Source organism: Etheostoma cragini, chromosome 9 (genome assembly GCF_013103735.1).
Source record: "Etheostoma cragini isolate CJK2018 chromosome 9, CSU_Ecrag_1.0, whole genome shotgun sequence".
Taxonomy (NCBI): domain Eukaryota; kingdom Metazoa; phylum Chordata; class Actinopteri; order Perciformes; family Percidae; genus Etheostoma; species Etheostoma cragini.
In genome coordinates this window covers 1,861,945-1,881,684 of record NC_048415.1, presented here as the reverse complement: position 1 = coordinate 1,881,684, position 19,740 = coordinate 1,861,945, and the positions used below count along the sequence as shown (strand labels likewise).

Sequence of the window (19,740 nt, the reverse complement as noted above, 5' to 3'; positions counted from 1 at the left end):
CCACATCCCATTCATATACTTTTCTTTTCATTTAACATAGCCTGTTTATGTCTCACATCGATCATGCAAGATTGTATTTGTGCTCCCTCGCGAGCATGTGCGTGAGCGTAGGCCTATGTGTCACACACACACACACACACACACACACACACACACACACACACACACACACACTTAGAGAGAGTGAGGGGGGGGCTAGTTGAAATGCGCGGTGCATTCTGCTGTGGAGGGCGAAGCGAGCAGCCGTCCGCAGGGCAGCGTAACTGCTCGACATATCTAAAGCGATCCATCTGCTTTCGCGCACTGGGAGGAAGAAATCCCGCGTGGAAGTCCACGACATTTTCTTTTCTCCAAATTGCGATTTAGGGGGGGTGGAAGTTGCGTTGCTTTGCCCGGCGCCACCGAGCAGTCCCGACCCTTCGCAGCCCGGCTCGGGCTGATTTGTCCCCCTACGGAGTGCGCAGATTTCCTGAGCCCAGACCGGTCCACAGAGCGAGGAGTTGCCTGGAGAGTGTCGATGCAATGGTAAGACTTGGCAAAATGCATGAATTAGAATTGAATTATCTCGAATTGAATACCAGCGTCTTTTGGTCCTGAACGTGGATGTCTTGGGACATGGGTGTCTGGGAGGAGGATGGGAAGAAGCATGCCGGAGACCTGCGGCATCCTACCCTTCAGTGGCTCCGCACAGCTAGGCTGTACGATTCCAGAAATACATTCTATGGAAATATTGTAATGGGAAAATAGCTCTCCAACACATAGGTACGCTAGACTATATGCATTTGTCCATATGCACGAGGAGGCTGAGCCTTTCTTATCCGTTAGGGCGGGTACTGAATAATAATGAAGTGTAGTAGAGCCAGGGCACAAATGGTGCTGTCACGTTGATGGAGATGCCAGTTCCCTTCTATGTCTGTCTGTATGTACAATTGCATGCATTAAAACAGCCCAGGATCCACACACACACACACACACACACACACACACACACACACACACACACACACACACACACAGACACAGACACAGACACACACACACACACACACACACACACACACACACAGACACAGACACAGACATAGACATAGACATAGACACACACAGACACACACACACACACACACACACAGCAGCCCTGTAACATATTGGCTTTGGCAAAGGAATTCAATTACCCAAAAATTTAAATTATCCTTTTTTTTACTCTTTTAAGGATGTAGCATTTGGGCTCTTAGGATCTATAAAATCCCCTAGAGGAGGAGGGTGTGTGTGTGTGTGTGTGGGGGGGGGGGGGATATGTGAGTAACCTTGCAATGTATCATGTTGTCACTGAATCACAATTGCTGCTTTCTCTTGTCTGTTGCTTGCGTTTGGCCCGTTTGGAGGGTTAAAACAGCTGGAAAAGTCTTCCAGTCCCAGCCGGCTGGGCTTTGTCGTCCTCTCTGTTTGACAGGATGGAGCTTCCTCTTACAGCGTCTCACTACTCAATGTTTAATGTTCATGTCCAGCCACAAAAAAAGTATGTGAAGGATGTGGTTTTTTTACCTATCCCTGCATGTTTTTGTAGCCCATCACTCAGCTGCAGATTGATTGATTAAAAAAAAAAGGCTCATGTCGAGCTATTTGTTTACCTTTCTGAATGCTCAGCTGCAGCCTCATTCATCGAGAGCCATGCCCTGAATCCTGGTCTGCTACAAAATGTGGTTGGCCATGAGATCCATGCTTGCGCTGAACATCTGCTGTTTGAAAAGACAACACTGTGTTTTGCAATTCGCTTTTTTTGTTTGTTTAAATGGACAGTTCACATCTGTCTCAGCACGCAGCAAACCACTGAATCCTGTTTAGATTTGCACGTCAAACACGTCCACTATACGTCATTAGAGATGTTGCAGCTTAAAATCTTAGACAAAAACCTTTTGTGGCATAAGTGCATGGGTATCGGGGACAAGCTCTTTCAGATCTCTGTGACGCTGACATTTAAATGGCCCAATTAGCCTTGTTGTGTTGGCTGGCCTGGGCAGCTGAGGAGGGGGACAGTGAGGCAGCAGAAGACCTTGGGCGTCGGGCCCGGTCTCAGCACGGCCCCGTGTAACACACCCGGCATCACGCGTGAGCCGAGTGTCATTAAAGGGCTCATGTTATGCTTTTTGGCTTATCCCTTTCCTCTATTGCGTTATTTATACTTTTTGTGCATGTAGTGAAAAAGCCCAAAGTCTCCCCCAAAAGATGGATATCAAGGATAACAAGTACTGGGAGCGAGATTTATATCCAGCTGTAAATCTTGCTCACAATACTTGTTATCTATATATTCAAAAGGACAAATCTATCTGTAAAATTCTGTCTCTGTAACAGTATTCATTTCTATATTTATTCAGTACATAGCCATGTCCTGCACTTTTGGAACCAGTCTATATCCTGCACCTGCTGCTATTGCACTTCTGGTTAGACCCAAACTGCATTTTGTTGCCTTGTACCTGTACCTGTGTAATGACAATAAAGTTGAATCAAATCTAAATAATCATAGGGACTTCCTATCTCCAAAAACACCCGACTGCTCCAAATAGCTCTGTTGTAGTCCAGCCTTTACTTCCTCACTACGTATTTTTTGCATCACTTCTTAACAACATGCTCCCCTAGCTGCCGGTGCGGCACGCCCTCAAACCAATCTGGTTAGAGCGGAGGCCCGAAGCGTATCGCCATGTATGAAGGATTAATCTGTTAACATTTAAATAGTCTATACCCTTGACGTTCCACTTCTGGGATATCGATATGGAGGTTTTTGGTCAAAGATATGTGATATTTGATAATTTTAATATCTGGTTTTCTCCATAGCTCTAATTTGACTCCTTTTGATTTCTTCATGGGTCTGTTTTTGGGAGGGAAGTTTAAATTAAAGTCAGTTTGAACAATGTTCATCCCCCAAATTTTTAAGTTTAAGATGTCAATTCACTCCTGTTTCCACAAAGTCTCACAGCTAATAAAAAGAAAATAAAAACCTTAAAGGGAAAATTAGTTTTTTTATATGCAACATTGGTCGAATTTTTATATCATCGCATAATATGACAAAGAGACCCGGCATGGCGTGAAAATAAAAATACTTTTGTTTATAACATGCCATCATATCTTACATTTGTAGTATTATTGTGTGCATGAAAACACATCCATGCACCAATCACCACACCCTTCTTCATTTGTAAACATCTGTCTCATTGCACAGCTGGGGCCAATTGTTGCCAACATTAGAGAACGGCTTGTCTATTGCTAAGACTACATGGTCAAATTTAAATGATTACAACAACTTATTACAATAACTTATTTAACCCGTAAACTGCTGGTAAAAAAGCCTTATGTAGCATCGACCTGCAAGCTGTAGCCTCCCACTTCGCCATCGCTGTTCAACGTTTGTGTCTTGTAGAGTTGTCCAAGTGTCTCTGGTGCAGACTGTTCGTCATGGCGTGTCTTTAGCACCAGCTGCTCGCTTGGACAGGAAGTGGAATTTGAGACTCAACGTACCCAGTTGGTAACTTCATTCACATTCAGTTCAATTTATATATAGTATCGAATCATTGATACAATGCAGCAACATACAAGGACCTAACAGTTCCAGTAATTGGTTGAGGTTGTAATGAACAGTGGCAATAACAGTGACAATGAAGATAATGGAACTATGACAAGAAATAGCAGTTGTAGTAGATCATGGCGTAGCAGGGTACTGTGGGGTGTAGCAGGGTATAGCAGGGCGTAGCAGGGCACTGTGGGGTGATATAGGGTGTAGCAGGGTACTGTGGGGTGTTAGGGTTTAGCAGGGCGTAGCAGGGCACTGTGGGGTGATATAGGGTGTAGCAGGGTACTGTGGGGTGATACAGGGTGTAGCAGGGTACTGTGGGGTGTTACAGGGTATAGCAGGATGTAGCAGGGCATCAACAGTGCATGTAAATAACTTCTGATCTTTGAAACTGAACTTTCCATTCTAAAGACCCTGCTCTTCCTCCCCTTTGTTTCTGCGAGCCATCCACAACGTTACTGCTGCATCGCTTTTGGAGTTCCCGAACTACGGAGCGGCCCAAGGCCCAAATCACACAACGCACATTAAAAGGAATTTGTGTTAACTTGCTATCACGTTAGTTTTGACAGCCCTGGTAACCTTATATTAGTAATGGCTGCATTCCATTTATCGGTTTTGCGTTTTCAGGCGTGGCTAACTGCGACACTTTAATGGAACACAGCCATCCTTGATCCTTGCTATTATAAGTCACAATGTGTCCAGTGACATGTTTTAATGGGCATTATTAAACCGCACAGATCCACTATTATCCATTCATCCTCTTTTACTTTGCTAGGATTTCACTACTGCCAATAGTTACCATGTGGAGTACATTTGCACCAGTTGTATTAAAAGGAAATAGGCCCTGTTGGAAGAACAGAAACCGAATCTCTGACCCAGTAACCTGTTTCTCAGGGGCTTCAGTTGTCAATATCACCTTATAAAACTGGAGCTCTCTTTGTAGTTACCTGCCTGACCAGACATGTTGATGGGGGGGGGGTCCCAGTTTTACCCACATTCAGAGCCACTGCAGAGTGGAAATGGACAGGAATGTGTCTGTACAGAGGAAAAGGGCATGCATTATTAAGCTGGTGTCTCTGGATAACCTAAAATCAAACAAGATGACATGTGTTTTTGCATACATTTACAGTGAAATCCAGTTTACATTAGAGGGGCATGTAAAGTAAACCCTGTTTAGACTTGATCTTTGGCTTGTGGTCTGGATGCTCGGCAGCCACTCGGCTCTGCAGGAATCATTGGGTCAGCTGGTGCTGGTGTTTGGCAGCGTGGTGCAGCCGTGCAGGACGCAACGCTGTCTCACTGCTCACTGGGTCATGTTGGGAACCGGAGCAGTCACGAGACGGAGACTGAAGCAGCTTCAGCGCCCTGCTTCTGCTCCATTTCTGTGTCATACCTGCTCTGCATGTGATGAGACAAAGCCCTCTGTCCAAGACGCCCATCTTGCTCTAGTTTTTGCCGCCATGCATTAGTCCGCTGCAGCAATAGAAACTGTTCAAATCAGGGGTTGACTGATACTGGTTTTTCATGGCCGATGATTAGTAGTTAATGAAACCGAAAACCAATATTTGCATTATATATGCATTTAGAGTGAACATGGAAATCTTTAGGTCAAAATTTTAGATTTTGTAATGTTGCAAACTCCAACACAAAACGTGAATACATTAGAAACTTTAAACATAATACCCAGTAAAATAGAGGCAGATATAAAATATATTCCTTTTTTTGAATTGAACATTTCATTAAGTGCCTTTTTTAATAGTTCAAGAAGCAATACTTTAGGCATTAAACACATTACTAACCATAATACAGATTTGAGCCATTTCAACACTTGGTTTTGTTAATACACCACGTATAAAATCTGCAATGTCCTGTCTGAACACTGGGTGGCGCAGTGGCTGGGAAGGCATGAAGGTAATCCGCCTCAGGGACACAGGTGTGTGGAGACACGGGGAGAGCAGACAGCTTCTCACCGGGTCAGACAGGTGAGACAGGTCCGTCGTGTTAAGGTTTGAATGTGACAAAGAGGAATTAAATGGGTCACTGCACCGAAATGCAGACAGGACGTGTGGACAGTGATTATTGGCACGCAGGACACGCGTCCACGCAAGTTGTCCCCTGATCCCACCGCACTGTCCTGATGTAGGAGTTCAGAAGAGACTCTACATTAAGGTGGAAAGCTGTGTTAAGGAACTCGCCAGGATCGCCGTTCACGGGAGATGAGAACAGCTGATCGGGGACGCCGTCGCGGGATTTCGCAAATGAGAAACGCCGTCGTGGTATTCCGGGTCGCAAGGTGGATTGTTCGGACTACCACGACTGCTTCCAGTCGTGCAGTAAAGAGAAGGAACCGAACCGGAACCACCAGCGGACCGCGCATTGGAGAGTGTGGGCCGCTGGACGCGGTCGCGCGGAAACATTGACAGCGGAGGACAGTTTCTTAGCGCGAGACCCATGGATAAAGGTAAAACGGCAGCGCTACCATATACATGGTCATTAGGATTTACAGTGTGTGTGCACACGATAACGAACAGAACTGGTGTCTAAATAAACTGTAGGTCTATCTGAAAAATGTATATTTATTTCTAAGAGTGTTTGATTGTGTGGGTTGATTATGGATTCTATTCTGTAACTGGGGAGCAAAATGAGCGTTTTAACCCCTTGTATGGTATTTGGGTCAAATTGACCCATTTCAAAATGGTACAAGTTACATTTTGTCTACTTGGAAATCAGCGACCTTACCTTATTTGCTGTGATAAACATGCATTCCTGACTCATTTCAGAACATTATTCTGGATATGACATCTTATGTTTTAACAGGAATTATAACCTTATGACAAAATAAGTGTGTGCTAGTAGAGACTGATTGCATTCTCTAAACATGTTATCTCAATTGTTCGAAATTGAGATAAAGACAACATTTGTTAGATTAAGTGAAATTTAAAAAGAAACGAGTCAAAATTAAACAAAGCATCTACTCTAAAAGGCTAAATACAAGAGTTGATGCAGGACAGAATATAATATGGAGGTGTATTGTTGACAAATACACAACTCTGTTCAAAGAAGCAAAGGAGACTCATACATCTCTGGTAAAACTCTTACACCCCCCCCAGAAAAAGAAAAAATGCAGACATTCCAAAATCTGCTGAAAATGATTGTGAAGAGTGTGAAGTGAAACCCGATGACAGCGTTTCTAATGTTACGAAGGTTTCTGTACAACGCTCTTGCCATAAAAGTCCCGCCAGTTCAAAGGTTCAAAATGTCACCAAGTCTTAACTAAAACATGTGGTCATACAGGGGCTGGGATTAGTGACGGGATTTTTGTCCATCCTACCAGTTCAGGTAAAATATAGCAAAGGAGACAAAGTCATACAAACGTCTACATTTCCTGATCCAGGCAGTATGACACACCGGGAGCTGATGTGCCCGTCTAAGAAATATCAGCAACTATTTCCACTGACAAAAATGGACCAAGATCAGACCGCTACTACATTTAGCACTCTATTTTAAAATAAAAACAGTTCTTCCATTATTAACACAAGCTAAAGGCTTAAAATAGCAGTCTGATCTCCCTGCACCCAGTTCCAAGTCCCTACGACAGTCTGTTAAGTAAATCACAAAAGGAGCAGCCGGGTCCGCCGAGGGTAGCCTGGCCTCCTCTTCCCTCTGGCCACTGGTGGTCTGGATGCCCACAGGGAAGACACTGGGGGAGGAATAAGAGCAGCTCTCAGTCAAGAATGACGCACAAGACAGTTCCTTCCCAAACATTCAAAGAGGACAGCTGGAGGACTTTCCTTTACTTATCTGCACACAGGCGTTGAATCCTCCATTTAGGTGGTTGCATTCCCCTTGATACTTCTACTCTACTCTGACGACGTATTCTGCTCTGCACGTCCGACGATTCGTCACTGCTGCAACTGCTCCAGCCTGTCTGCTCGCCTCCGCTGTCCTCCATGTCTGTCTGTCTGTCTGTCTGTCTCTCTATCTCTGGTCCCTCTAGCTCCTCCTTTGTCTGTGTTTCCTGTGATCTCCTACCCTGTTTGTTCTCCTTTGCTTCCTTTTCACACCAAGTCTCCCTGCCACACCTGTTTTCCATCCATTCAGTAGATGTCCACACCTGTTTTCCATTCAGCTCATCAGTCCAGGTCATGTTGTGTGAAAGTCAAAGAGGAGGGGTTCCAGTCTCGTCAAAGTGGTGTGTGTGTCTATATGTCATCCCACAATATCAGCAGTTCATGCAGTAAAACTTATAAACATGCGGCAAACAGAATTAAAACAAACATGCATACGCTAAAACCCCTTAAAAACACATGCTATTAGTCCATTTATAAAGCACACTGTCACAGAAATGGTCATAGAGGAACTAGCAAAGTGGCCATACTTGGATGGTGTTGATGTTTCTTGCATCCAAGCAGACGTGGCGTTTTTGATGGGCACCAATGCCTCCAAAATGCTTGAACCCTGGGAAGTTATAAACCGTCATGGAAATGGACTCTACGCCAATAGGACCCTATTGGGGTGGGGTTGTTGACGGTCCCATTCAATGAGCAGTGTGAGAGAGGCCACACTGCTACAGGATCTCCATAGAAACGCTGGAGGAGTTGCTGAATGATCATTACAACCAGGATTTTAATGAGCCTACAGCAGGAGACAAGGAGATGTCGAGAGATGATGAACGTTCATACCACCCAGAATCCTGCAGATGAAGCTTCAAGGGTGTTAACAATAGTTTTTGACAAACCGAAGATGGATGGAAGGCCCTGAATTTCAGTGAAACTCCAAGGAAGCCTGGTCAGTAAGCATCCTGGATTCCAAAATTTCTGTTGATGACCCAGAGGTGAAAAGGGAGCTCACATTTAATGCAGTGAATGCTGAAGACACACCAAATGCTATTAAGCAACTAATTCTCTACTTTTCTGACTGTAGAAGATTAACGAGGTCAGTTGCATGGATCCTGAAAATTAGGAAGTCTCTACTGGAAATGAGCCAAAAAAGAAAACAACTAAGTCAAAGACTAACACCGTAGAACAGGAAATGGAGCACCTTAAAACTACATTTGAAGGACAGAGTTTGACTCCAGAGGATCTTGCAGATTTAGAAATATCCATCATTAGCTTTGCTCAATAGGAAAGATTTTCAGAGGAGTTTACTGCATTATTGGGCAAATAGGGAGTGAAAAAGGAGGGTAAGATCTACAAACTGGACCCCACTTTGGAGGGTGGATTACTTAGAGTTGGAGGGAGATTGAGTAAGGCGGCCATGCATGATGGTACAAAACATCCAGTCATCCTATCCAAAGACCAACATGTGTCTCCTTTAATACCAAAGAGCATTCACAAACAGGTGGGCCATGGTGGGAGAAACCATGTGCTCTCCAGATCACGGTGCAAATACTGGATTACCAGTGCCAATGCAGCAACGAGAATAATCCTGTGCAAATGTGTCTTCTTGTAGGCGCCATAGAGGGAAGTTGGGTGAGCAGAGAATGGCCAACTTCGCCAAAGAGAGAATCATTCCAGATCTTACCCCATTCACCAATGTTGGGGTTGATTATTTTGGACCAATTGAGGTCAAGAGGGGATGTAGCCTAGAAAAGCGCTATGGAGTCTTTTTTTTTAACTTGTATGGCATGTAGAGCAGTACACTTGGAAGTTGCTCACTCTTTGGATACTGACTCATGTATCAATGCTGTATGCAGGTTTGCTTGTGGAAGAGGACCGGTTTGTAATCTACGTTTCGACAATGGAGCTAACTTCCTTGGTGTTGAGAGAAGCTCTTGCTGTTTTAAATCATCAGAAAATACAAAAGGCCTGTTTGAACACTGGGTGGCGTAGTGCCTGGGAAGGCATGAAGGTAATCGGCCTCAGGGGGGAAACGGGGAAAGCAGACAGCTTCTCATCGGGGTCAGACAGGTCAGTCGTGTTACGGTTTGAATTTGACAAAGGTGAAATAAATGGGTCACAGCACCGAAATGCAGACAGGACGTGAGGACAGTGATTATTGGCACGCAGGACACGCGTCCAAGCAAGTTGTCCCCTGATCCCACCGCATTGGCCTGATGTAGGAGTTCAGAAGACTCTACACAGCCAATCTGCAAACTGCCAACAATCAACCCAATAATCTGCCAGGGCCGATAATCGATCTATCCCTAATTCAAATACTTTTCTAAACGCACAAGTACCACACTAAGTAAAAGTCCTGCATTCAATTTCCTGTCAATATTTGGCCACTTTGAAGTAGGTGAGGAGACAACGTCAAACAGAAATAAAGCTGCAAGATACATAGACATCACACGCGTGCTTATATGTTTACACGTTAGCCACCAGTCACAGAGCAACACAATGACCCCGTTGGAGTGGTTGTGTCCACGTTGATCCAGCTGAATTCCTTCCTCATCGGGGGTCAACCCCTTACGTAAACTTCTTCCAGGATTTACAGATGTCCTTTTAATAATTACCCACCACAGTAATCCCATCGCTACCGCCGGGGGTCCACAAATAAATAGTACAGAATGTAGTTGATCATAAACAGAATCCTGCTAATCTTAGGATGTTGAATAATCCTATCATCGAAAATACATAAAACCAACGTGTGCACTCCAATGAGGTTCCCAGCATGTCATCAACCTTTTAACATGAAGTAGAACAGATCCCACTTTAACGAATGTACTGCGTTTAGCAGAGTCTTAGTTCACGTTCAGTACTTGGTTACTTAACCCTCATGTGGTCTTTGGGTCAAATTTGACCCGTTTTCAAAGTAATCTTTTTTTAATCTGAAATAAAGGAAGTCGAAACACGGATGAAAAATGTTGGAAAAAGCATTAAAATCGATAAAAATACAGAATCTTCATAAAAAAACAATGTAAAAAGCAACAAAAACATTGCGATATGGTGAAAAAAGGGAAGACAACACAAGGGTTAATTAATATTGTGGAGGATGTGCTATGTCAGGCTGGGAGGATGGTGTGCAATGTTATTTTAACCACTCCTATATCAGAGTCTATGCTTCAGTCAGCACCCCAGTGAATTGTGGGAAAAAAGGACATAATAAGAGCAAGAAACCAGAACAATCATCCCACTCTCTCTGTCTCTCTCTCTGTCTCTCTCTCTCTCTCTTTCTAATTAGTGCACCTCCCTTTCCCTCTCCAAAATAATGAAGACTAAGTCATGTCTGTGTATATTAATTCCTCTCATAATTCCTTGGGCTAAATATAGAGCGCCGAGACATGAGTGACTTGGTGGGATATTCACTGGGAATTAGATGGTCCGGTGCCGGATTATTAACACATTAGATTTGGATTCTTTGGAAGAAATTTCTTCATCTTTTGGGAAGTAAGATGCAGTCCGTGTTGATGTGTAGAAGAGAGGGAGAAAGAGACGACGAGGTCGGGGGTGAGGGTATGGCGGTGTCGGTGAGTAGAGGGAGATAAGCCGGTTCTCCCAGTGACACACGTCAAAGTGGCTCACTTGCTCTCCTTTCTTTCTTTCTTTCTTTCTTCCTTCCTTCCATCATTCTCAACCTTTTCCATCCATCTCTTTCTCTCCTTTTTCTCTCTAACGATGCGTCTCATCAGAGAGTTTTCAAAGCGTTTCTCTCGCCAGCGTGGCAACGTTTTAGGTGAGTGATCATTAAGAAAGTCTTGTTCCTCTTTCCCGCTTGTTCCTTAGACCAGTGGTTCCCAAACTTTTTCAGCTCAAGACCCAAAAGAGAAATTTGGTGTCTCCCCCGGGACCCAAAACCATATATTTAAATGTATATGAAGTATATTTATTCCATTAGAAAAGTAAACAAAAACAGAAAGGTCTCTATTGTCCTTCCTGTGTCTCACCCCTTCCTCAACTCATGTTCTTATCCCCTCCCATCATCCCTCAGTACCAACACCAACATGTTTAAATAATGCTGACTTGAATTTAATGAGATGTGTGTGGCTGGTTTAAGAAATCAACCAGCTGATCTAGTCTAGGTTCGGGTTTTGAAAGTGCCCCTCAGAGGTCATTCTGAGGTCATGCTGAGCATTTAGTCTGTTCTCTGCCAATTAGCGACCCAATAAAACGGGTCTGCGACCTATTTTGGGTCCCGACCCTAAGTTTAGGAAACATTGCCTTAGAGAAAGAAATCCTCTTCTCCCGGGAGGAATGATTTCACATAACAGGCACAACCCCTTGTGACCAACTAACTAACTTTTTTTATTTCCTCCTTTGTCTATTTTCCGTGCACCTCTACACCGAGTATTCATTAGTGCTGGTATAAAGTGAAATAAAGAGCAGTGTGGTTAGTTTACAGAGCGAACGTACTTGTGTGTTTCTCCAATTACGTGTGTGTGCTCTGCAGACGGAGCATCAAACATTACACACACTCGGGCTGACAGTGTTGAACATGAAAGCCGCTGAGACTCATTAAGCCGCTGATTACAGCTCGGGGAGGAGAGTCCTGAGCAGCTGCTGTGCTAGAACGCACACACACACACACACACACACACACGCACACACACACACACACGCACGCACACACACTCACACACATGCACAAACACACAACCCTTCTGGAGTTTTTTTTCTCAAATGTTTGGATAACTATACGCCCACATGTATCCATTAGGACGGTGGGGGGGGGGGGGGGGGGGGGGGGGGGGGGGGGGAATCAACACATCATAGTATCGAGAAACTAAATACTGTATTGATACAGAGACGTCAAGCGTCAATCTATTTTTATATATGTGTTGGTCAGTTTGTCTGCTTGACAATCATATTTTGAGGCAGTAAATTTGAAGTGAGATAAACAAACGGAGAAATGTATATTTTTAGATAAAACAGATGTTGACAAAGTTTCTTTTTTGGAGACGTCATTTGAAAGTTGGAAAACTCAGAATCAGAAAAACTTTCCCCGAAGGGAAACTCTGTGTTGCAGTTGCACAGATAGTAGAAATATAAATAAAGAAAATAAGGAGTGTGGATATTTACATACTTAAATGAACATTATGATACATTATTTACATAATTAACATTATAAGGTGTTGCAATGGTGAAAAATAATAATGATAATAATAATAATAATAATAGTAGCAGTTAACTATTGCACACATTACCGTGTTATTGCACAGATAATATTGTCCAGTTTTAACCTCTAAGTGTTTGTGTTAGAGGGACGAGTTATAAAGTTTGATGGCCACAGGCAGAAATGACTTTCTGTGGCGCTCTGTGGTGCATTGTGGGAGAATGAGTCTATCACTGAAAGTGCTCCTGTGATTAAGCAGCAAGCCATGGAGTGGGTGCGAGACATTGTCCAAGATGGCGGGTAGTTTGGACAGCATCCTCCTCTCTGTGTAAAAGGTTTTACATGGTTGCAATATGTTTAAAATCGCAATAATATGGTATTTTGACATAAGTATTGTATTGCTATTGTACCCTGAGGCCTCTGGTGATTCCAACCCTTAGTATCCATGTATAAGCTCAAGTGTATTAACCCTCCTGTTGTCTTCGGGTCAAATCTGACCACTTTCCAAAAAGTTTCTATATCAGAAATTTGGTTTTCTTTCAAACAAATTGTCAAAAAAAGTGACGTGGATGGTTCCCAACAAGGCTCCTTACATGTGAAGTAAATAATCAGTTCACTACTTTCATTGAATTTGGGTGTTTTTTGTCAAATTCTTAGCATTTGGAGAAAAAACACTTGGTAAAAAAACTTTCAAAAAAGTGTAAAAAAAAGAGTGAAAAATGTCCAATAAAGTAAGAAAAATGTAAAAAAAAATCAAATGTACAAAGAAAGTTTTAAAAAAATTTGGGAAAAAGTCACACAAATTTAAAAAGGTCAAGGTAAAAAAATACAACAAAAACGTTGATTAAAACAAATAATTCCAGCTCGGCGGGAAGACAACACAACAGTTAACATAGTTTGGACTCTTCTCATTTAAAAGCTGTTAATTCATGCGTCCATGCCCAGGGTCCCATTGTCTCATAATCATCACACAGTCTGGTCATTTGTTGGAAATACAATCGAGGTAAGAATCATTATGAACTCAGGTGCTCCTTGTAAAATAATCACAATAATCTGGGACCAGCCAAGCAGTCACACCTGACATTTATTATGATTACTATAAATACGTCATTCTTTTATCTTAATGCTGGAATAACACTCTAATCAGATGCATCTCCTGCATTCATCTTTATCACTGGAAGCCTGGAGAGCAACAACAGTGGAAGCAGCAGAGAATTATAGTTGATGGATTTGGAGTTGGAGCTGCAAATATACGCTCCATCTCCCATTCACTTCCATTAAAGCCTGCATCACTCACGACTGGGACTGAATATCTAACATTAATCAGGTGTAATCTTCTTTACTTTGTCAATTCTTTGAGAGGTTTCTAAATCAATCCGTAATTTCCTTCTTGTATTGAATGAAAAAAAATGGCTTTGTATTTTGTTTTTCAATAAATACATTTTTGTGTTAGAAAATGGACAAGTCGTGATACTACAATGCAGCTTTGGGCCCTCGATCCCAAACTAAAAACTGCAGCACCGCTCTGAGACATTTTCATTTGGAAAAGCGCTGCTCGGTTTGTATTTTTATAACAAACGTTTGACACTAATATCACATCCGTTTGGTTTTTGGAGGGAGAATGTGAGCCAAATGTGCTGAATGGAAGGCTGATGTGACTGTACATCAAGGGTTCTGTGTGTGTTTGTGTGTGTGTGTGTGTGTGTGTGTGTGTGTGTGTGTGTGTGTAAGAATTATTCGCCTTGCGCAGCATGAGGTTAGCAGTAAAGATGCACTCTCTCGGAGGAATTTTGAGTTCCAATTACATGGAAAGTGCTTATAGTTTTCCTCTCTTTTTCCTTTTCTTTATCTACAGTAACACACACACACACACACACACACACACACACACTCTGTGGCAGGGGAGATACCATCAGTGTCTGGGTGGTTTGTAATATGTGACTGTTTCTCTTTCTCAGAAATGAATTAATGGCAGTTTGTGCTGGTGCACTCACCATGAAAGGTTTTCTATGGAAGAGCATCAGCAGCCGTTACGGTGGCCTTGGCAAAGCTGCAGATTACCATTCATGTTGTGTTCTGTTTTGGTTATTTGTCTGTGGTTTTTGTCCTTCTGTGACTCACTCTTGCAAAATTATGAATGAAGAAACTGTTCGTGGGGGGCTGTAATGCATTTAAAGTCAGCAAATGTGCTCAGTTTGCATGTAGATGTGTTTGTGTTTCCGTCAAAATACCCAAATCTGGGTGTTATATATATATATTCCATGAAGGTTCCATGCCTCGTATCATTTAAACACTGAAGGACATTATGAAATCTCAGGGAATCTATTTACGGTAGAGCAGAAGACGGAGCAGAAGGAGGTTCCAGGTCCACGTGGTTCAACTCACATCCAAACTCAGCAGCTCTCTCAGCTGTTGCTCCTGACAACGCCAGGAGGAGGGGCCAGCTCCTGGCAGGGTTTGGGTCTAGTAGGATTGCCAAGCTCTCCCCGTGGGGACGAGGCCCGACTGCTCAGTCCTGATACTTGGCTTTACGCATGCGAACCCCTCCGGGCTTGCAGAGTTAGGCCGCATCCGTGAGGATACAACATGCACATGGGCTTGTGTTCACATACAGTTTGATAGGCCAATGCAGTTGACAGGCTGACAATACCTTCACATACGCCTGTCCCCAGAACACGCTGTAAAAAACATCTCCTAACTATCTGCTAGCTGCCTGTCCCCAGAACACGCTGTAAAAAACATCTCCTAACTATCTGCTAGCTGCCTGTCCCCAGAACACACTGTAAAAAACATCTCCTCACTATCTGCTAGCTGCCTGTCCCCAGAACACACTGTAAAAAACATCTCCTCACTATCTGCTAGCTGCCTGTCCCCTGAACAGACTGTAAAAAACATCTCCTCCCTATCTGCTAGCTGCCTGTCCTCAAAACACACTGTAAAAAACATCTCCTCACTATCTGCTAGCTTCCTGTCCCCAGAACACACTGTAAAAAACATCTCCTCACTATCTGCTAGCTGCCTGTCCCCAGAACACACTGTAAAAAACATCTCCTCACTATCTGCTAGCTGCCTGTCCCCAGAACACACTGTAAAAAACATCTCCTCACTCTCTGCTAGCTGCCTGTCCTCAAAACACACTGTAAAAAACATCTCCTCACTATCTGCTAGCTGCCTATCCCTTAAAAACACTGTAAAAACATCTCACTATCTTCTAGCTGCCTGTCCTCAGAACACACTGTAAAAAACATCTCATTGCTATGTGTGGTAGTGCCAGATGGTTTTGTTTTGTCATGGTTCATGTGTGCAATATACAACTTTGTGAGAAAAAATCATGGCAGAAAATCGTGATATCGATTCTACACTAAAAAAATCGTGATTTATATTCTATATATTACATGTACTATCACATAGTTATTTTGAAGAAGATTCAGATCCACATTGAGGATTTCTTAACACTTTCTATTGTTAAAGATCCTGCTCTGGATTTGCTCTACAGTAAAGCTAATTGAACTAGATGTTTCAACCCCTCGACAGTATCCTCCATAACCCTGGTGGGCCCTGCATGGCAGGGGCGTCCTTCTCCCGGGCCGAAACACATACAAACACTAAAAGAGAGCTTCAGTGAAAGATACTCTGTTATGTGGAGTAAATGTCCTGGTGAGATGTAATGTAAACAGATGTGAACATCCTGTCTCTTACTGTCCCACACACTTGTGTTTTTCAGATCCCAAGGTGAGCCGGCGTACCGTTGCGTTGGTCTGGCGGAGCTCGACGTGTAGAGGAAACTGAGAAACACAAAATGTCTGCTGCTAACATCGCCCTCCTCCTCCTCCTCTTCCCCAAGGTAAGATGACATTTAAAATGTTCTTTATTCTGCTTTGGTACTTAGAAAAGGAAAAAATATGTCTAAATCCCCTTTCTGTGAATGAGTGGGCGTACTCGGGCCAAACGATCCACCTGTAAAATAACTCGACAACAGGTGGAGATTACATGAATACATTCAGCAAACAGGTGTTTTGGGCACTTGTACGGTCATTCACGTGGAAATGATAGTGAGGAAATCGTGTGGAGTGACTGCAACAATAACTCATTGACAGGTGTGTGGCAGCAACGATGCATAAGGATGCATTCTCATCATTTATTCACCATTATTCCTGTCTGTTAAATCTGGGAGGAAGGAGATAGTCCTCTCCTCTCCTCTCCATTCCTCTCCTTTCTTCTCCATTCCTCTCAATTCCTCTCCATTCCTCTCCTCTCCTCTCCATTAAAATCTGTGAGGAAAGCATTCTGTATTACTGTCTTGTAAGGTGAGTCATCACCCTTGAGCTAAAGTGTTGGCTGAGAAACGGAGAGATGAGCTTTAGAGAAGATGGTGGATGACAGCAATTTGCATGAAATAGGGGGAGGCAGAGTGGGAGGATTGAAAATAGGAATTAGTATCAGTACACAGTATTCATTTTATTACAGTGCTCTTCTTATTGTACAAGTTAAGAGTGACGGAGGCCCGAACAGAGAGCTGGACAGATGGACAGTACATGCTCTACTTAATCCTGGTCAGCAGTCTGTGTTGGGATGTGAATCATTCGTGGGGAATTGGTCGTTCCAAGACTTTGGGGGTAAAATGTACTGGCTTTAAACTACATCATGTTAAAAACACATGAACACTGTCAAATTGGAATTTCTGCCAAAACACACTTGCATGTACAAGTGTAACCCTTGTGTTGTCCTCGGGTCAAATTTGACCGATTTTTAGGTTTTTTGTCTCAAAAAATGGCCCTTCGATATAAGCTGAAAATGTCAACATTAGTAGTAGCAAATAACTTTGGAAAAAACACTTAAAAAAAGTGGATACCAGTATCAGAAATACCTCAGTTACTGCCTAAAATACTTGGATCGGCAAGTATGCAAGTCTATACTGAATGATCTGATACAAAGTCATTTAGCCCCGAAAGAAACTTTTTAAATAATAAATTTAGCTTATGTTCTTTTTTTCCTTATGATTGACTTTCAAGCAACATAATAAAATAAAGTTAAATTGCATTCATTCTCTGTATGTATTTGTGTTTTTGTGTTATTTACGCACTGGTAAGTCAGTACTCTGTATCCGCCAATATGCAGGTTCGATCAAAATCGGCATCCGGAAAGAAAATATGTTATTGGAACATCTCTACTTAAAGCAATAACAATATTTTTCCTCGGTATCCCAGTAATGTGACAAACATACAGTTTACAATGTCTAACTACTACTTTAAGATGAAACAACATCCACGTTCAGAGAATGCCATCAATCCAAATATCTGTTCTTTAAGTGCCGGTGTGTTTAATTCAGCTGTACCGCTGCAGACATGGCGCTGTGGCTGGAGAGTGCAACACATAAATCAGAGAGTGTGTGACACTCGTTCCACACAATGCCCCCAAAACGACTGCATCCCTACTACTCTGGTCCATCTTCAGCGCATGAATCAGCAAGCGATTGTTGACGTCAACCGCTCCACCGCTACACCGCTACACCTCATAAAGCTGTGACATGGCGACTCACCGGACTGACGCCAGCACAGACGCACACGTTTGTCTTCTCACCAGACCCCCCTCCCCTCCTCAGTCCCAGCTTTTGCACAGTATTGTGCAGCTGTTGGGGGAGCTGTAAAGGAGGTGTCTCTGGATGTGACCTCCTGTGTCTGGAGACATCGTTTTGTGACTCTTTGGCCTCAGTTTTATTAAAGGTCCTATGTCATGGTTATGTTTGGATGCTTTTATAAAGACCTTAGTGGTCCCTAATACTGTATCTGAAGTCTCTTTTATATAGACCTTAGTGGTCCCCTAATACTGTATCTGAAGTCTCTTTATATAGACCTTAGTGGTCCCTAATACTGTATCTGAAGTCTCTTTTATATAGACCTTAGTGGTCCCTAATACTGGATCTGAAGTCTCTTTCCCAAAGTTCAGCCTTGGTGCAGAATTACAAGCAATAGAGCCAGTCCCACAATGAGCTTTCCTTAGGGGTCTGCAGCTTTAAATGCTAATGAGGAGGAGGGGGGACACATATTAATGTTAAAATAACCTCATGAAGTGAAGTTTCCATGCCATGGGACCTTTAAAGCCGTTAGAGAGCTACAAGTTGAATCCGTCACCTCTGTGTGTTTGTCCGCGGCCCCTAACAGATGCCTGGCACGGTTCAGTGTGAAAAGTGCACGTCTGAAAGGCTTTGCTGCCTTGTTTTCAGTAGAATAATGCTCCTCCTCTGTGGTCAGTTAGCAGTAGGAGGGTCCCAACAGCTCTGAAACGTTGATTCTAGTTGGTCGAGTGTTTAAACAGATCCCAGACCTCTCTCCCACCCTGTGGTGTGAACTGCACGGTGGAGCTGATGAAGCAGCCTCCTCCATGATATCTTAGGGTCCTTCCCCTCTGATCCAATGTAATCTTCAGCCACTTGACTCCTTCTTTCTGTGTGTGTGTGTGTGTGTGTGTGTGTGTGTGTGTCTGTGTATTTTCCAGGTTTCCAGCCAACAGGTCCCCTCTAACTGTGTGATCAAGAGGGAGCAGGAGAGATGCCTGATAATGATGGCCTCGGATGATCCTGGGAACTATCCAGAATTTGGTATTTTTCTTTTCTTTTTTGCAAGCGTGTGTTTTTTTGTAGCCTTGAATCCCTTCCCCCCTCGTGCCAACCACTGTTTTGTTGACGTTGCAACAATTTTCTACAAAATAGGGGATAAAACACAGATTATTAACAAGGATATCCTCAGGGCCGGCATACTAATGAGCGGGAGATAATTCAACAAATTGTGGTCGACTCTGACCTGTTTTTCTGCAAAGAGAGCGATCATTAGAAAGACTTCACAGTTAGCCTGAGTGTGTGTGTGTGTGTGTGTGTGTGTGTGTGTGTGTGTGTGTGTGTGTGTGTGTGTGTGTGTGTGTGTGTGTGTGTGTGTGTGTGTGTGTGTGTGTGTGTGTGTGTGTGTGTGTGTGTGTGTGTGTGTGTGTGTGTGTATCAGAGGGACTCAGGTAGCGGCTGAGGCTTTAATTGGCAGCATCTCATGCCGATGATGGTTCTAATAATTAAGGTTGATCAGTGAGACAGTGAGTGATGGCTTATTATACGGAGGATGAAGGGAAGATCAAACTGAGTGAGGAGCTTTGTGCCAATTCTCCAACTTAACCTTGTTAAAAAGTATCTTTTGATG

At 43.2% G+C, this 19,740-nt stretch overlaps 1 protein-coding gene across 2 annotated transcripts in view; it reads left to right on the top strand.

Moving 5' to 3' along the window:
- Positions 1–187: 187 nt before the first annotated feature.
- Positions 188–19,740, top strand: part of adcyap1r1b (adenylate cyclase activating polypeptide 1b (pituitary) receptor type I) — a 28,663-nt gene continuing 9,110 nt past the window's right edge. The window contains exons 1-3 of one of the 2 annotated variants that reach the window (XM_034880514.1): positions 188–525; positions 16,281–16,400; positions 19,052–19,154. In XM_034880514.1, coding sequence (XP_034736405.1) covers positions 16,356–16,400; positions 19,052–19,154 — 148 coding nt within the window. In that variant the 5' untranslated portion in view covers positions 188–525; positions 16,281–16,355. The remainder of the gene's footprint in view (positions 526–16,280; positions 16,401–19,051; positions 19,155–19,740) is intronic. The other variant, XM_034880515.1, reaches the window with a different exon arrangement.